The sequence below is a fragment of the Cebus imitator genome, unplaced genomic scaffold (genome assembly GCF_001604975.1).
Source record: "Cebus imitator isolate Cc_AM_T3 unplaced genomic scaffold, Cebus_imitator-1.0 Scaffold230, whole genome shotgun sequence".
NCBI lineage: Eukaryota > Metazoa > Chordata > Mammalia > Primates > Cebidae > Cebus > Cebus imitator.
This window is the reverse complement of record NW_016107545.1, coordinates 2,585,011-2,601,683: the sequence shown is the minus strand read 5'-3', so window position 1 is coordinate 2,601,683 and position 16,673 is coordinate 2,585,011. Positions and strand designations below refer to the sequence as shown.

General features: G+C 45.6%; 1 protein-coding gene across 1 annotated transcript in view; it reads left to right on the top strand.

Annotated features, from left to right (window-relative positions):
- LOC119466801 overlaps nucleotides 1-16,673 on the top strand; it is a 36,722-nt gene that overhangs the window by 17,939 nt on the left and 2,110 nt on the right. Inside the window, exon 4 of the mRNA XM_037727425.1 lies at nucleotides 144-711. Coding sequence (XP_037583353.1) covers nucleotides 144-711 — 568 coding nt within the window. The remainder of the gene's footprint in view (nucleotides 1-143; nucleotides 712-16,673) is intronic.

Genomic DNA, 16,673 nt, shown 5'->3' with positions numbered 1-16,673 from the left:
CCCCTGGTTCCCACGGTCGTGCACGCTGCTTTTTTTTCCCCTCTCCGTGTGTCTGGAAGGCGGTTCCGAATCCACTGGATGGGATTTTTAATTTCCGAAAGCGCGAGCTCCCCTGGCATCCGCAAATGTGACCCGCCGTTTAGAGAGGAAGAGGAGCGCTGACCACCCGCCCGGAGCAGCGGCCAGGAGGGAGGTGGGGAAGGGCTGGGCCCCTCTCGGCGTCCCGGGTTCCCGGCCAAAGTCTCCAGGTCTGCGAGAGTCTGCGAAGGCCGAGTTTCCGCGCCAGAGGAGCCGGTCCAAGCAGACAGGCAAGGTTCCAGCCCCGGTTGACGGCCCCATCTCCTCTCTGTCCCCGGGCCCGCCAGCAGCAGCCGCGGCTCGGTTTCCCCTCCCCGCCGCCCGCGCTCTCTCCTCCTGCGCCCAGGCCGGTCTCGGGCTCCGGATCCGGGCGGCGACGGTGCAGATGGTGGCGCGCAGGGGACCGTCCTGGAGCCCGGGAACAACGGAAGCTGGAGGCGGCAGTTCAGAAAAGTTGTGAGGTCTCCAGCGCGGGCGGCCACGGGAGCTGGAGCGGCGACGAAGAGGACCCGAGGGGACGCAGCCCGCCTGGCACCAACGGCCGCGGGCGCCAGGGACCCTACGCTCTGGGAGGACACGGCCCCGGCAGGTGCGGCGCGCTGGGCCCGGTGCTTTGCGCCTTCCCCGGCACAGGTGAGGCCGAGCGGAGAGGGCGTCTGCGGAGCGGCCTCTCTGGGTGCGGGGTGAGGGGACACGCTGAACGCGGGGTTTATTCGGGGATCGGCGGGGGCGCTGGAAAGGCGGACCCCGTGAGGCTCGGCGGACGGTATCTCCTACCTGGACCTCCCGTGGACCACGTGCAGATGCAGCGTCAGGGGGAGGTGGCGGAGGGGTCCTGTCCCTCGCTTTCTCCCTCCCCAGGACTTGGCGGGACTGTGAGAATGGGGAGCCCGGTTCTTTGCACTCCTTTTTCCCAACCGTGGAGCTCCATGCCTCCCTCACTCCAGTTCAGTTAAACTAAGATTGGGAAGATCCCAGCGAGGGGCGGGTCCCTCTGCACCTGTTTCCCTTCCACCAAGTGGTCCTGAGAGCCAGGCTGTGCCCACGAGGGAGCAGGTGTTCACAGCGAAGCTCGCAGGGCACCCCAGGTTGGCAGAAATGTGGGATCCTCTCGACAGATACCTGAGATCCAGTCCGATGTGGTTTCAGGATGGCTAGGAGAGGTTGGGAGGCCTCTGGGGTGTGGGTACAAGAGTGTAGAACAGACCTGGGCTCTCCAGAAGGCCTTTCACCCCACTCCCGCATCTCTGCAGCGGGGATTTCTCCATCTCAGAGGGAATTTAGTGGGTGCCTTAGGCACAGAGCACAGCGCCTGAAGCACACGAAAAGCTTAGCAGCTGTTAACCAGCGCCGTTATCATCATGCACACGTGGGGCCCGGGGAGAATCAAGCGGACCCACATGAGTAGCAGAGGAGGAGGCTTCCAGGTCCGGAAAAGCGACCCACGCGCCCTTCTGCGCTGGTTACTGGTACCACGCGTGGTTGAGTGGATAGCGTGCGAAGTCTCACCTAAGGCTGGGAAGGCGGCTGCGCCTCTGTTCAGGGCTCCAGGGCACCTGAGGGCCAGAGCGCTAGGAGAATGTCATTTGCCTGCTGCCCGCACGTGCCTGAGCTAACGGTGCGCAAGGCTGGGCTCTGAGCGCAGCAGCGAGATCGCCTTTTGGTTAAACTTATCTTGCAGTCCAGGGCCTTCTCAGGTCTCTGCTCTCAACTCGGAGAGCTCTACCCTAGCCCACGTACACACAGATCTTCTAAGCACGTTTTCTCCAGCTGCCTCCTGCCTAAAGCTCCTTCAGCTCAGCTGGAAAATCGCTAGGAAGGATATACTGCCAATTTTCAGCGAGAAAAAAAAAAAGTTTTTGCTTTCCAAAGGTCATCTGCAGTCTGAAATTCTGGGTTATCCACTCTCTTTGAGTTTTCAGGTTCCCTCAGGAGCCAGGTTGAACTTTTATATATAGTGTTTTTTAAATACTGCCATTTTCTTTCAAGGCTTCCAGTGAGGCAGAGATGAGGGTGTGGTAGCAGATATCTTCTCTTTTTTTTTTTCCTTTTTGAAATGTCAGAACAGATATCCAGTGTCAGGGTGCAGAATAAAGCTGGATAAGGAGACAGAGTGACAGGGACTACTGGTGATGGAGTGAGCAGAGAAATCTCCCCCAGGAAGCTTACTTGGGAGCAGACACTTGAGTGAAGTGAGGGAAGAGGCCAGAAAATATTTGGGGAGGAGCTGTCCGGGCAAGGGAACAGCTAGCCCAGAGGCTGGAATTAGCTGGGTGCTCGGAAGGAAGAACAGAGGTGAGACAGCCATGTGGCTGGAGCAGAGTGAGGGTGGGAAAGGGGTGGGGGATGCATCAGGGAGGTGGGCAGAGTCCTGCCCATGTGGTCCAGGCAGGCCACGCATGTCCCAGGTTGGAGCTGGCCTGAGTACCCACTCTCCCGTCTCTTCCTCGGAGCAAAACTCCTGATGTTTACCTGGGCACTTGATCACCCAGAATAAGGACTGCCTTTGCCAGCCTCTTCTGCAGCAGGGTGTGGCTCTGTGACCAGCTTCTAAGGTTTATTTATTTATTTAAGATGGAATCTTTCGCTGTCAACCAGGCTGGAGTGCAGTGGTGCAATCTTGGCTTCCTGCAACCTCCATCTTCTGGACTCAAGCGATTCTCCTGCCTCAGCCTCCCAAGTAGCTGGGATTACAGGCGCCCACCACCTGGCACAGCTAGGTTCTAAGATTTAATATTAAAAAGGGGGTGGTACCTATAAATTCCAGGAAGCGAAGTTCAGTGGAGAAAGTTGACTTTCTTTGTACCTATGTTGTGGATGAAGAATGAACCATTAGTAACAACAGGAACGCTAGCAGCCATTTCGGACCACGAGGTGCTCCCTGGAAATGGAAGCTGCACAGTGGACAGAAAGAGAAATGAAGCCTGGGTCTCCACTGCAGCTGTGCTGACTCAGCATTGGTTGATGGCTTCTGGACTTTGTGAGCACAAGAGAGAAATTAATTTGTATTTTTTTAAGGCGTGTGTGTGTGTGTGTGTGTGTGTGTATATATATATATTTTTTTCCCCCTGTGACTTACAGCTGAACCTAAACCTACGTGGTACCCCATGGCAAGAACTTACATTTTATTCTAAACCATCAGGAAACTATTGGAGAGTTTTGAGCCAAGAAATGAGAGACATTGTTTCACTTTTTTTTTTGCTTGTGTGTTTTGTTTTCTCTTTGCTGCTGCCCCCTGTTTCACTTTTTAATAGACTCACTCTGCTGCTGTGAGCGAGGAGACTGGGCTCAAAAGAAACAAGAATAGACATGGGAAATGTCAGCTGAGATTATGCAGGCATCCAGGTGCATGCAGATGGTGGCTTGGACCAGGTGGCCATGGTGGAGAGAACAGGAAATGATTCCTTCATATGGACTAGAATGAGTGTGATAATAGAGGTGATGAGAAAGGCCAGACACACACACACACACACATATGTATACGCATTTGTGTATGTAGATATGTGTATATTATACATTTGACTTGTCAGAAACATAGACCTGATTTTCCCATGTATTTCCTTTAAACGGATCATTTCATAGTTCATATCTCCTTAGCTCACTTCCCCATGTTTCTAGTAGTTTACTAAATAGCACCTCAACTGTTTGTATAGAATCCTTCAGAAAGCAAGAATAAGGAAGACTTTTAATTCTCATATTTACAGTGAGAATAAATGAGGCAGAGGACAGTGGTAAAACTTTCTATAATTCAACCCAGTGAGTAAGTTTCACACCTGGTATTAAAGGACCTGAAAACATTGAAACTTCAGTGAAAAGCAGATTCCTCCCAAGCAATTGTTAAAAACTTCTTAAGGAAAAAAAAAATCAGCATTGCATTTGTATTTGTTACTTTATATAATTATATCCCTCTGTTTCTCTAATAATTCCAAGATGCACTTTAGTTCATGGTTGACATCTGAAATAGCATTTGATGATACATAAGACAGCACAGAGAAATAGATGTAACAAATGTAAAATAAAGCTAAAACAATCAAAAGGGAATCAAATCCAAGAAAAATGTTGGGCCAGGGTGTACGGCTTATGCCTCTTTGATAGTTCCTGAGAGGGAAGCAAAGCTTTAACTCAGAGCTTCCTGGCAAAAAGGAAACACAATTTGTTACATGTTTCTCATTGTCCATGAGAAGAAAACACCAGCTATAAAGGGACCATGAAGGTGTTCCTGCCATTGAGGTCTGAAAGAAAAATATCATGAATAGTTTTAGAGCAGAAATAATTACCCTGTAGGCTGAGATTCCTGCAGTTCACTGATAAGCATTACGGCATCAACTTTCTCTTAATTTTTTTTTTTTTCTGAAATGTTGTGATTGTGTTTATTTTTTTCCTCTGGATAGGGTCCACAGCTTTAATTATATTTCCAAAAGGGCGAAAAACTCAAACTCTTAAGCATCATTTATATAGAAAATAATGCAGCAGGAAGCATTCTCTAGGCCATAACAGCTGCAATAAATGTGGGAGCAGGCTTCGCAAAGCTTTCTATTTATATAGGTTTCTTAGCAGAGTTGAGGGTCTGACAATTTCATTTTTATTTCTTACTCTACGCCCCCCCTTTGTTGTCTTTATTATCAGGATATGCTTCCTGCAAACGATGCTATCATCACGACGTTTGTTTTAGTGGAGTTATTAAAAGCATAGGTCCTGGAACCAGAAAGCCCACCTGTAAATTCTGCCTTCACCATGCCCTTGCTGTGCGCTGTGGGATGGGTGGCTTCATGTCTCTGCATCTCATTTTTCTTGTCTGTAAAATGGGGCCAGTAATCGATTACATGACAGCATTGTGGTGAGATGTACGTGAAGTAAGAAATGGAAAGCTCACATATCCGCACCTGGCACACCACACGTGCACAGGAAGCTGAGTCCTTCATCATTCTCCCCCTTTCTTCCACAGTCATTGTTATCATGGACTTTCTTATTGACAAGCTGGAAGACATCTTACACATCAGGTTGCTGAAAATGTTGGGCATTCTAATATTCTTATTCAAATACTTACAGCCAACAAATAAAGAAGTTTACAATTATCCTCTCCTCCACACAACTGATCTTGATTTAGGACTGTACACATTTAGCTTTCACAGTCGCTGTGTATGCGTCCGTCCCAGAGTGGGAGACACCATGGTGTACAATGGCGAAAACACAGACACCTCGGCCCATGTACCCACTCAGTGTGTCCGTGCCCAGTGGGGCCATGTGAGTCTCAGAGCAACTCTGTGGATTCCTTTCTTTGAGGTTTTTCTCTTGTCATTCTTGTCTTTAGAGGCAGGGTGCTCTGTGGGGTGTGTGTGTGTGTGTGTGTGTGTGTAACTGTTTTACAACTTGGTGCTTTAAACTCAAGATCTTCAACTGGGGCTCAGCAGAAACAGCAGCAATCTGTCGCAGTGCTGAAGGAAAAGCCACCCATGCTAACTATATCACAATACAGAACTTCACCATCTTTATGGGAGGTTTCGATTTAAAGAGGCTTTTTGGAAATAATTTGATGCTGGGTGTATTCAGCTTCGATGTACACTTTAGAGATTGAGCCCTTTTTACATAAGGCTTCACTGAACACTCAAACTGAAGTCAGAGATTCCCTGAGGGGGGTGGCAATGGCTGAGTTTTAAATAAGATGTAACTCCATGTGACTGGGCAGTTTAGTGAGTTCTACCTTTGCCCATCCTCACCCCAAGCACACCTTATTCCCACAGAGATTAGAAACACAATCACCAAAGTCAGATGAAAATACACCTTCAGTCTGCAACTCTAGAGAGTCATTCCATTCCACAAGCTCTCTGTGAAAAAAAAAAAAAATCAGAGTAAGAAACATTCTTAATTTGGTTAATTTCTTTCTCTCAAATTCACAGTTCTAATTCCCCCTAACAATCTACACACACACACAAACGTGTGTGTGTATGTGTGTGTGTATGTGTGTATATATCATATACACAATTTCTATTATTCATAGCTATTATATTCCGATGAATTAACATATACCGAACCACTGCTTTTAGGGAAACTGCAGAGATAGGTTTCTCTTAGTCTTTGTTGACAAAGTTTTCATCGACTGATCAGTATATAACTTTATGTGTACTTCTGTATAAAGACACCTTACTTAACATAAATTATTGAATAATAACATTGAATTCACAGACGACAGTACTGCATAGCTCATGCCTGAGCAAAGTTTCTAACACACATATTTTCTCCATAAGGCACACAACAACTTCCTTGTGCTTAGGAATTAACTACATGGCACTTCAGTACCAAATTTGCAGGCTGTTTCAAACGGCAAAAATACTCTCAAAATAAACAAAAATAGGAAAAGCATGGAACTGAGTAGACCACAGAAGGGCCCTTGCTTACAGAGCTGGACCGGAGTGGAGAGCGCTGCCTTTTTGGACCTCAGGTTGGATGATTCACATTTTTTGCTTCTCTGCCCATGTACAAAAATGACCTTAGATGTTCCACGAGTATTGATTTTGGGATTAAAAATAAGGGTGAGTGAGGGGGCAAATTTGCAAATACAGAATCTGTCAATGATGAATGTTGACTTTATGTGTGTGCATGTGTGTGTGTGTTTGTGTGTGTGTGTACATGCATATATAGGAGTGATGAGTGGCCGGCCCAATTCAAATTTATATTGATTAGAATGGAGCTACTAGTAACCTTTACATGCTCTCATAAGATGCATTCTTATTATTGCTGAGGAAATTTAAGTGTTTTCTACTGTAAAGATTGTCGTAGTCATCAGAGATAAGGAAGTAGAATGTTGTAATAAGGATTGTCTGTGTCCTTGAAAGAGACAGCTCTTACTAGTTTTACCTTGGCTTTTGGGGTAGGATAGCATGGAGGACAGATTCTGTTGAGGAATTTTATGGAAAACTCAGCTAGGAAAAGGAATAGGTTTGTTTAATTTTTCAAATTAATGAGCCAGGTTCTTTCATTTCTGTCTTTGGGTACAGGAAGGAATTCAGAGTGGGGTGACTAAGTGGATTCAGGATCTCTGGCAAAACTGGAGAAGTTACAATAATTTATGTGTCAAAGTATTATCCACATAAAAAGTATGAAATGAATGGTGGGACTAGTGGTGTAACCCATTTTGTCACTGGAAAGTTATTGACTAGCTATTCCAGTCTTTACAAAAGAATTCGAGAAAGAGAGATGTCTTCATTATCTTGTCTGTAGTTGGTCAATTTTTATAAAATAAGAATATGTTCATCACTTTTCTTCTTCACTTTTTAAGGATTTGAGACTCCATGGTGTATCCTTCCCTCTCTGAAGGTAGAGGTTTTGTTGTTGTTGTTTGTTTAATTTTTTTCTTGAGACTGAATCTTCCTTTGTCACCCAGGCTAGAGTGCAACGGGACGATCACGGCCCACTGTAACCTCAGTCTCCCAGGTTCAAGTGATTCCCCTGCCGCAGCCTCTTGAGTAGCTGGGAATGCAGGCATGTGCCACCACGCCTGACTAATTTTTTTATTGTTAGTAGAGATGGGTTTTCACCACGTTGGCCAGGCTGGTCTTGAACTCCTGACCCAATGTGATCCGAAACCCTCAGCCTCCAAAGTGCTGGGATTACAGAGATGAACCACCATGCCTGGCCAGAAACTTTTTTTAAAAAAAACCTAAGACATGAGACTTCATGGGCCTCCATGGACTGTTTTTCTGAACGCCTCGTGTAATGGGCGCTGTGCAGGTACAGGAATGTCCTTTCACAGTGGTTCCCGTGGTGTTGCTTTCCTCTCCCAGCTTCAGGACACCTCCCAGAACAGGACACCTGGTACCTCTGGGCTCCTCACTGGTGGTGGCAGCATGGCTTTGACATCCCCAGTCCTCATACCCTTACAGAATCCACTGAGTGTAAGAAATACTCCTCTGGTAGCTCTTGCACACGTTCTGAAGGTCACTCTTGCATTGGCCCATACTTGGTGATAAACTGTGTTGCAGGGTCCCCCAAACTACCCTCAGATTCACTTACTCTCTGTAAGAACTCAAGGGATTCAGCACACAGGCTTACTTGCAGCTGAGAATTATCACGACAAAAGAAGTAAAGCAAAATCAGCAAAGGGAAAAGGCTCGCATAGCAAAGTCTATAGGTTGCAGAGCACAAGCTTCCAGGAATCCCTGCCCACTGCAGTCGTCCGTGAGCTGCCAGCTTTTGCATTCTATGGTAACAGCATTGCGAAATGTTGATCAGGGAAGCACATTAGAAATGCATCACTGGACAGGGAAAATGTGGCACATATACACCATGGAATATTATGCAGCCATCAAAAACGATGAGTTCGTGTCCTTTGTAGGGACATGGATGAACCTGGAAACCATCATTCTCAGCAAACTGACACAAGAGCAGAAGATCAAACACCGCATGTTCTCACTCATAGGTGGGTGTTGAACAATGAGAACACATGGACATAGGGAGGGGAGCACTACACAGTGGGGTCTGTTGGGGGGAAATAGGGGAGGGACAGTGGGGGGTGGGGAGTTGGAGAGAGATAGCATGGGGAGAAATGCCAAATATGGGTGAAGGGGAGGAAGGCAGCAAATCACACTGCCACGTGTGTACCTGTGCAACACTCTTGCATGTCCTTCACATGTACCCCCAAACCTAAAATGCAATAAAATAAATTTAAAAAAAAGAAAAAGAAAAAGAAATGCATCACCAGACCAGGTGCAGTGGCTCACGCCTGTAATCCTAGCATTTTGGGAACCCAAGGTGGGTGGATCACCTGAGGTCAGGAGTTTGAGACCAGCCTGGCCAACAGGGCAAAACCCTGTCTCTAAGAAAAAAAAAAAAAATTAGCCAGGCGTGGTGATAGGTGCCTGTAATCCCAGCTACTGTGGAGGCTCAGGCAGGAGAATCACTTGAACTGGGAGGCGAAGGTTGCAGTGAGCCAAGATTGTGCCACTGGACCCTAGTCTGGGTGGCAGAGCGAGACTCTGACAAGAAAGAAGAGAAAGAAAGAGAGAGAGAGAAAGAAAGGAGGGAGGGAGGGAGGAAGGAAAGAAATGCAGCACCCAGGGTCTTTGCTGAGGCCTGGTTGCCTAGGTACTTTCTGCCTATCATTACCCAAATCCAAAACTCCTAAAAAGAAAGCAAATGTTGAGCATAAACTGTTTTTTGTACGAAGAGTTTTATCACAGTGTACCACTCTTCTTAGTTAGGGAATGCTGGAAACTCTCACAAAATCCAAGCTTCCAGAGAGCAGGCACAGGACCACCTTATAAGCAGATCTTTCTACGGACAGCAGCCTCAGGCCTGCTACATCCTTTTCTGCACGCACAACCACCGTTGGCCTGGTCAACGATTAAGTCCAAAGGGAGAGACACAGAGAATGTTAATTTGCTTAAGCAAATCAAGATCACTCAGATGTTTTCTTGTGTTTTGGACTTTGCTTCAGCAAACTCCATTTAAGATTCTGCAGAAGAGCCTCCCCGCCCTCCTTATTGTCCTGTTAACAACAAAAGGCTGAAAACAGAGCACAGGCTGACATACCGTTGCCATGACTGCCCATGTGAGAAACCTCTTCATGGCAATTCGCCGAGGTGCTTCAGGTTTAGGCTTTGGAAAGGGGGTGGCTGAATAGAACTAAAGACCTCATGGCACTCAGCTCCCAGTGGTGCAGAAATGTCCAGTTAATGGCCTTGGTGGTAGCCATTCCTTTTCTACCAAGGGCAGTAGAAGAGGAAATGGGTTCATGCTACCATGAGTTGGTCTGGATACTCACAGAAAGAATGGTTCCTTCATTCATTATTCGACGTCCACAGCTCCTGCTCACTCTCAGCCACTGTGCTGTGTCTCTGCTGCCGCAACACTGAACTGCTCTCACAAGCGAGTCGAGTCCACTGTTAAGGTTGATGGCTGCTTCTGATTGGTTAGTTCCCTTGAGGCTTACAGTAACGTTTGACATTAATACTGATGCCCTCTGTGAAGCTCTCTATGGCTGCACTTCTCACACTTCGATCACAGGTTTTGTTTAACCTTACATGGTTGAGAACCACCCCACTGCAAAAGCAATTTTGCTTATAAACATTGATATTTATTAAAAATTAAAAGAGAGTAATTGCAAACATTTTTCTCCAGTCTTTGCAATCTCAGCTTTCCAGGAGCCTTTGGTAACCTCCTTTCTGCATTCATGTGATCATGAGAATGAAATCGGCAAAAAACACCTTAGTACCCATATAGAGATATTTTGGCCAGTGTGGACCTCCTACAAGGGTCGTGGGAGCTCCAAGAGTTTCTGGAACTCGCTTTGAGAATCACTGTTCTACACTATTCCTTTGGCTGTTCTTAACAGGATGGACTTCTGACTCCCTCCTGCCTTCCTGGCTCCTGCTTCTTGTTAGGTTTCAAAGGGAAAGCGAGGGTTAAAGACACACAGAGAGAGAGAGGGCGGCTCGACAGTAAATCCAGGCATTTATGTCCAGCATGAACCTGCGGAGGTGGAGGACCAGCTTAATGCCAGTGCCCACCGCCGCTTACTGGCATGGGCGGGAGGGGTCTGAGCAGTGTGGCTTACTGACAGGGACGATGTTGATAAGACGTTCCCGTAATGAGGCAGTGTGGGCCTTGTTCCCGCAGAATGTGATAGTGATGTTCCTTGGACGTTTTCTTAGCAGATGTGATAAAGTCAGGCGATTGGGCCGGCAGATTCTCACAGTCCGAACGAACACTCGTGGAATGTTTCACTTTGACCAAGGTCTGAAAAATGGCAGGGAGCTTACAAAATGGTGCAGTTTGGACTAGCACTTCTCAGTCTTGAGCTCCTTGTTGTCTGACAGATCCTAAAAGTTGGCCCCTTTTGTTCCAGGTTCTTTTCTCGTGATGCACGTTCTCTGTGTAATTTCATCTACTCCTGAGGCTTAAATTATCATCTTTCTGCTGAAGGCTTCTAAATCTCTCTCCCTAGCTCGGAGCTCTTTTCTGAGATTCAGATCCGTGTATAGTTTGATATAGTACCTTTGTATTTCACAAGTATCTTTGGCAACCATCTGCTTCTTTCTATCTTCATGGCTATTCTTACAGAGTCAATCTAGCTGGCCCTAGCAGGGTTTCCTGTCCTTGTCCCTGCCTGCTTCCAGTCTATTCTCTATCGTTGTAGAGAGATAATATGTACTCAAATCTTCTCATTTGTGATTAGGTCATGTCAGTGCCTTTCCATTACTCTTCGGTTAAAGACTAAGCATTTTAAAATGCTTAATGACTTTTTGTGATATGACTCTTACCTAAAACTTTCCAGCTTGTGATTTGCAGCTTGTCCCTTCTCTTGAACTTAATCTTTCAATCATACTGAACTCTCAGACTCTCCTAGCGGCTATGCCTTCTCATCCTCTGGATACTTACCGCTGTGGTTCCAGGAAATGGTCTTCAACATCTTCAGATACCTAGAAGATTTGCCCCTCCATGGGAAGAAACCTTGTAACTCCCAGCAGTTCCAGCAGAAGTCCTGGAGCTGGAGAGCTGTTCCTGAGTTGCCTGTGATGGCATACCGCACCTGAAGGCATCACTGTATCCAGGCTCCAGGTGCATGGAATGCTGTGAGGTCATGACTGCAGGCATCATGACAACTCTTGGAACTAGGGTTGGGGTGGGGTTCATCACACCCAGACCACAGGGACCAAAAATGAGAAAAGAGTGGGGCCTAAGGGACAATCAGAATGTTTTTCAGAGAGAAGTGTGGGTATCGGACAGGAAGAACCACCAGATGCCAGACTCTGGTACTGTTGTAACTCTGTTCTCCATAAACAGTAATTTGCTTTGGTTGATACTAATCTTTTGGCTCTCCATACCCCTACATGTGGAGTTTATCTGTCTGTCCTCAACAGACACTCATGCGTTTCCCATTCACTTCTTCTAATCCTTCAAAACCAGCTCAGATGTGTGCTTTTTCAGAGAAAGGATGGAGGTTCTTCCCTCTCAGGCTGAGTTTCCACATGCAATGTACACATGTATACGCTACAGTGCATTACACACGGCATTTGATTTTTGGGTTTGTCCTCTCCACCACATCTGCTGACCAGAAGTCATGCCTTGTACATTTCCACGTCCTCAGCAAGTAGTTAAGATCTGGCACAAAGTAAGTCCTTGGCTGGGTTTGGGGAGTAAGGGATAGAGTTTTTGTCTTTCCGTTCCCTCCAAGGTGCTTGTTCAAACTGTTCTTATTGTGACTTTGGGTTGGAGATTTCCAAGGTTTGTGGGATAACAAATCTTGTATGTTCTTTTTCCTTGTGTTTCTGTTTTTTCTTGAGATGGAGTCTTGCTATGTAGCCCAGGCTGGAGTGCAGTGGCATGATCTCGGCTCACTGTAACCCCCACTTCCCGGGTTTAAGCAATTCTCTGCCTCAGCTTCCTGAGTAGCTGGGGTTACATTGAGTTCTTCTTTATAGGTTTTAATCCATGGAAATTTCATGACATATTATTAATTAAAACAATGATGATTCCTGCTTTGGGTACTAACCAGGACTGTCTACTGGGGGACCCAAGAAAAGGGCATGACAGAGCCTGTGACTTTCACCAGCCATCAGTTCCAAGGGAAACTTGCATACAGCCTGCAGCTAGTTAAAGTACCAAGAAGGAAACAGTTCATCTGGGCACAGCCTCTGGAGCCTGAGTTCAAATTCTAACTCACCTGTTGTTAGTTTTGTGCCAGTGGGCAAACTTCTTAACCTCATATCTTGGTAGTTGTGAAGTACTTAACTCACGCTTGATGTATAGTTAGCAAGTAACAGTTAAGATTAATTTCATTACATAATTGTCATTATTTCAAACTCATTGATCTTTTCTTTTTTAAACTCTGACAATAGTTAAAACTACTGAGCACTTCTAGCACTGTATTATGTATTTTCATTTATGCATCAGTGTTTGTTGTGAGCATACATCTTCTCTTCCCAACTAAATTATTCATTCCCAGGGATAAAACTGTGTCTTCCACTTTGGATATGTATTGGCTGTGTCATATGTGTAATAGGGACCTTTACATAAGTAGTTCTGATAGAAATGGTACATCTGTTTTTTGTACCATAAGTTAAACATAATATAACAGCAATACAATACCGTGAAAAAGGTGGCAGGAGTGACAGTTGAGCTCCTGAGCTGACACTTTTTCAACTCTTGTGAAGCATCCATTAATACATAAACAATGTAATCCTAGCACTTTGGAAGCCTGAGGCAGGCAGCTTACAAGATCAGGAGTTCAAGACCAGCCTGGCCAATACGTTGAAACCCCCTCTCTACTAAAAATACAAAATTTAGCCAGGCATGGTGGCATGTGCCTATAGTCCCAGCTACTCAGGAGGCTGAGGCAGGAGAATCGCTTGAACCTGGGAGGTAGAGGTTGCAGTGGGCTGAGATTGTGCCTCTGCACTCCAGGCAGGGCAACAGAGCCAAATTCCGTCTCAAAAAAAAAAAATACATAAACAAGTGTTATGGTCATTTTTAAAGTCTTAATTTTAAAATCTTAAGGTAGTTGGATGAGTCTTCCAGCACTGCCATAAAATACTATAGACTGGTTGGCTTAAATTTCATTTTCTCACAATTCTGGAGATAGGAAGCCCAAGAGCAAAGTGCCTGCTGATTAGGTCCAGGGATTTCTTCCCAGCTCGCAATCTTCTTAGAGAGTCTTCTAAGACTTCTAAGACTCTTCTTAGAGTCTTCATGTAGCAGAGAGAAATAGTGAGCATCTGCTCTCTCTCCTTGTAAGGATCCTATCAGACCAGACAAGGGCTCCATCACGGTCACCTTAATTACTCCCTTACTCCAAATTCAGCCAGACTGGATGTTACGGCTTCAACATACGAATTTTGGGGACATGGTTCAGTCCATAGCAGAGGTCTTTCCACAAGAAAAAAGCAACATGATGGTTCTGTCTTTCTAGTTTTTGTGAGCCATTCCTTACAAGAAACTGGCTTCCCCAAGTTACCCTGGATGACTTGTATTTTACCTTTTTTTTAATAAATAAATTAAATTACTGTATTGATGAGGTGACAATGCCTTGATCAGGATTGTAAACGCATCCTGGGTCCTGGGATTCAAACATATAGTGGGGATTCTGTCCCAATCTCCAGTGCTGCTTTTTCCCAGTGTCAGCCTTGTTCTCACACAGCTCCCTCGAGGGGTGGCAGGAAGGCCAGGCAGGGGAGATGAATTAGCCAAGCAGTCTAGGCATGGGGCAGGAGGGAATGGTGGGGACTGCGGTAAACCTTAGGACAGAGGCCCCATGTAACAGGCTCAGCAGCAACCGAGGGCCATCCGATTACTGCCAGGAGAAATTCATGTCCCAGTTTCCAGATGTTTTTACATTTTTAAATAAAATCCAGAGATCTGAATTTGTTATGTGATTTTCAGTGCTAATTTCATTTTTTAAAATTGTACTTTAGGTTCTGGAGTACATGTGCAGATCATGCAGGATTCTTGCATAGGTACATACATGGCAATGTGGCTTGCTGCCTCCATCCCCCCATCACCTATATCTGGCATTTCTTCCCATGTTATCCCTCCCCAGCCTCCCCACCCCCTGCTGTCCCTCCCCTAGTTCCACCCCACAGACCCCAGTGTGTGATGCTCCCCTCCCTGTGTCCATGTGTTCTCATTGTTCAACACCCGCCTGTGAGTGAGAACATGTGGTGTTTGATTTTCTGTTCTTGTGTCAATTTGCTGAAAATGATGGTTTCCAGAATCATCCATGTCCCTACAAAGGACACAAACTCATCCATTTTAATGGCTGCTTTTATAATTTCATTTTTAAAAGATTGACAACTAATTAGATGCTAAAAATTGTATTGGATGAGAAGAAAAATGTCTTCTGGTTGCAACTAGCAGGGGTTCTATTTTGGATCTCTAGCCTAAGCTTCTGGAGGAAATTGGTGAAAGTATCAACATCATATTTGTGGGGGATTAACGTGCATATATGTCCGATTTTGTCCTTGCCTATTGAGTTTATTACTGAAGACTCAATGTCATAAAGTATATCTATGAGATCGTTCGTGGCACTGGGTTCAGATGGTCTAATCTTACAATGTTAAAAAAAAATAGAGTCAATTCCAGTAGTAACTTTTTTCTCCAGAATAATTGCTTAAATATCTGGCACACTCTGCAGTCACCCTTGGTTTCTCTTTTTTAACGAGATGACTCAGTTGAATAAGACATATTATATTGTTATTTTCTATTTTGTTTGGGTTTGAGAATGAACAATTGTTGATTTTTTTCTGCTTAGCATTCCTTTGCCCTTCCTGTCCTGTTTTCCCACAGCATCTAAGAATGCTATGGAAAGACACCACCAGTCCTTTACTTTCCAGCCTTGTACTTCAGGAAAAACCGAGTTTTTTCAGGCCTCAGTAGGAGGCTTCCTGGCACAGGCTGGAATGCTCAATACATTCTTCCCCCAGGCCACAGAGATAGGGTTAGGGACGGCACTGACACACTGGGGACAGTAACACATGGCATGGCTTCTTTCTTCTGCTGCTGTGACTTGTGGAAAAGGAACCCTAAGCAGTTCTTGATGGACTGAACGCTGTTGTGTACGAAATGATGTTCTTGTCACCATGTGGAGCTTCAGCAAAACGCCGCACCACGGAAAGCAGGACTGAGAAATGAATGAAAAGGCATCTTGGTGCCATTGTTTGCCCCTGAATCCACCTGAGCCTGAAGCCAGTCTACTCCTAGCCTTTCCAGCAGTGACTGTGTGCTTTACATTTAAATACAACTAAAAGAATCCTTACTGATATACATAATGGCCAAAGGAGAAGGTCAGTCTCGTTAGTGAGAAGTCCAGAGCAAATGAACTCCATGCATGGTCCCATCAAAATGAAGTCAAAGGTTAAGGGCACATTTAAGTTGTCTCATAGAGTGTTCCTGATGAGTGGAGAGAATATGAAATCCCATTTAACACAGAGAAAACAAATTGAACCTCAGAAGGGTTATGTGACTTTTCTCAGTACCTACCGTGAGCTCACACAGGCCTGGGGCTCCAGCCCAGGGGTCTCAGCTTCTCAGGTGGCTTCTCTCAGTACCTACCGTGGGCTCACGCAGGCCCAGGGCTCCAGCCCAGGAGTCTCAGCTTCTCAGGGCACCAGCTGCCTCCTATTTAGGTAGTGACAGAGCTGCTAGGATTGCTCGTTGAACTTCCAAATACCAGCTCCTAGATTCAGCACTTAATATTTTGCAATGTTTGCTTACAACATACCTATCCATGTGGTTCACCGTCCACCCTTTAATCCGCCTTCTTCCATGTTTTAATTAGAGGCCATCTTAGCTGATGCACAGACTTTTATTCATTTGGCACAGATACAATACCTCCCACTAGGCATTGGGATGCAACAGTGACCTAAATACCAAAAATGTTTCCTTTCAGGACATTTTTGGGGGGTTGATGGTTGATAGAAAAGTAAACAAAACATACACACAGGACATGTTTAGGTAGCAATAGATGCTTTTAAGGAAGCAAAATAGCCTGAAATGATTGGTGGCTGCATCTCTCAAACACATTCCAGCTAGGAAAACAAAAAAAACTTCTAGGTATTTTAACACAGGGATATAGTATAGGGATTATTTCCGTAGGTGTAGAA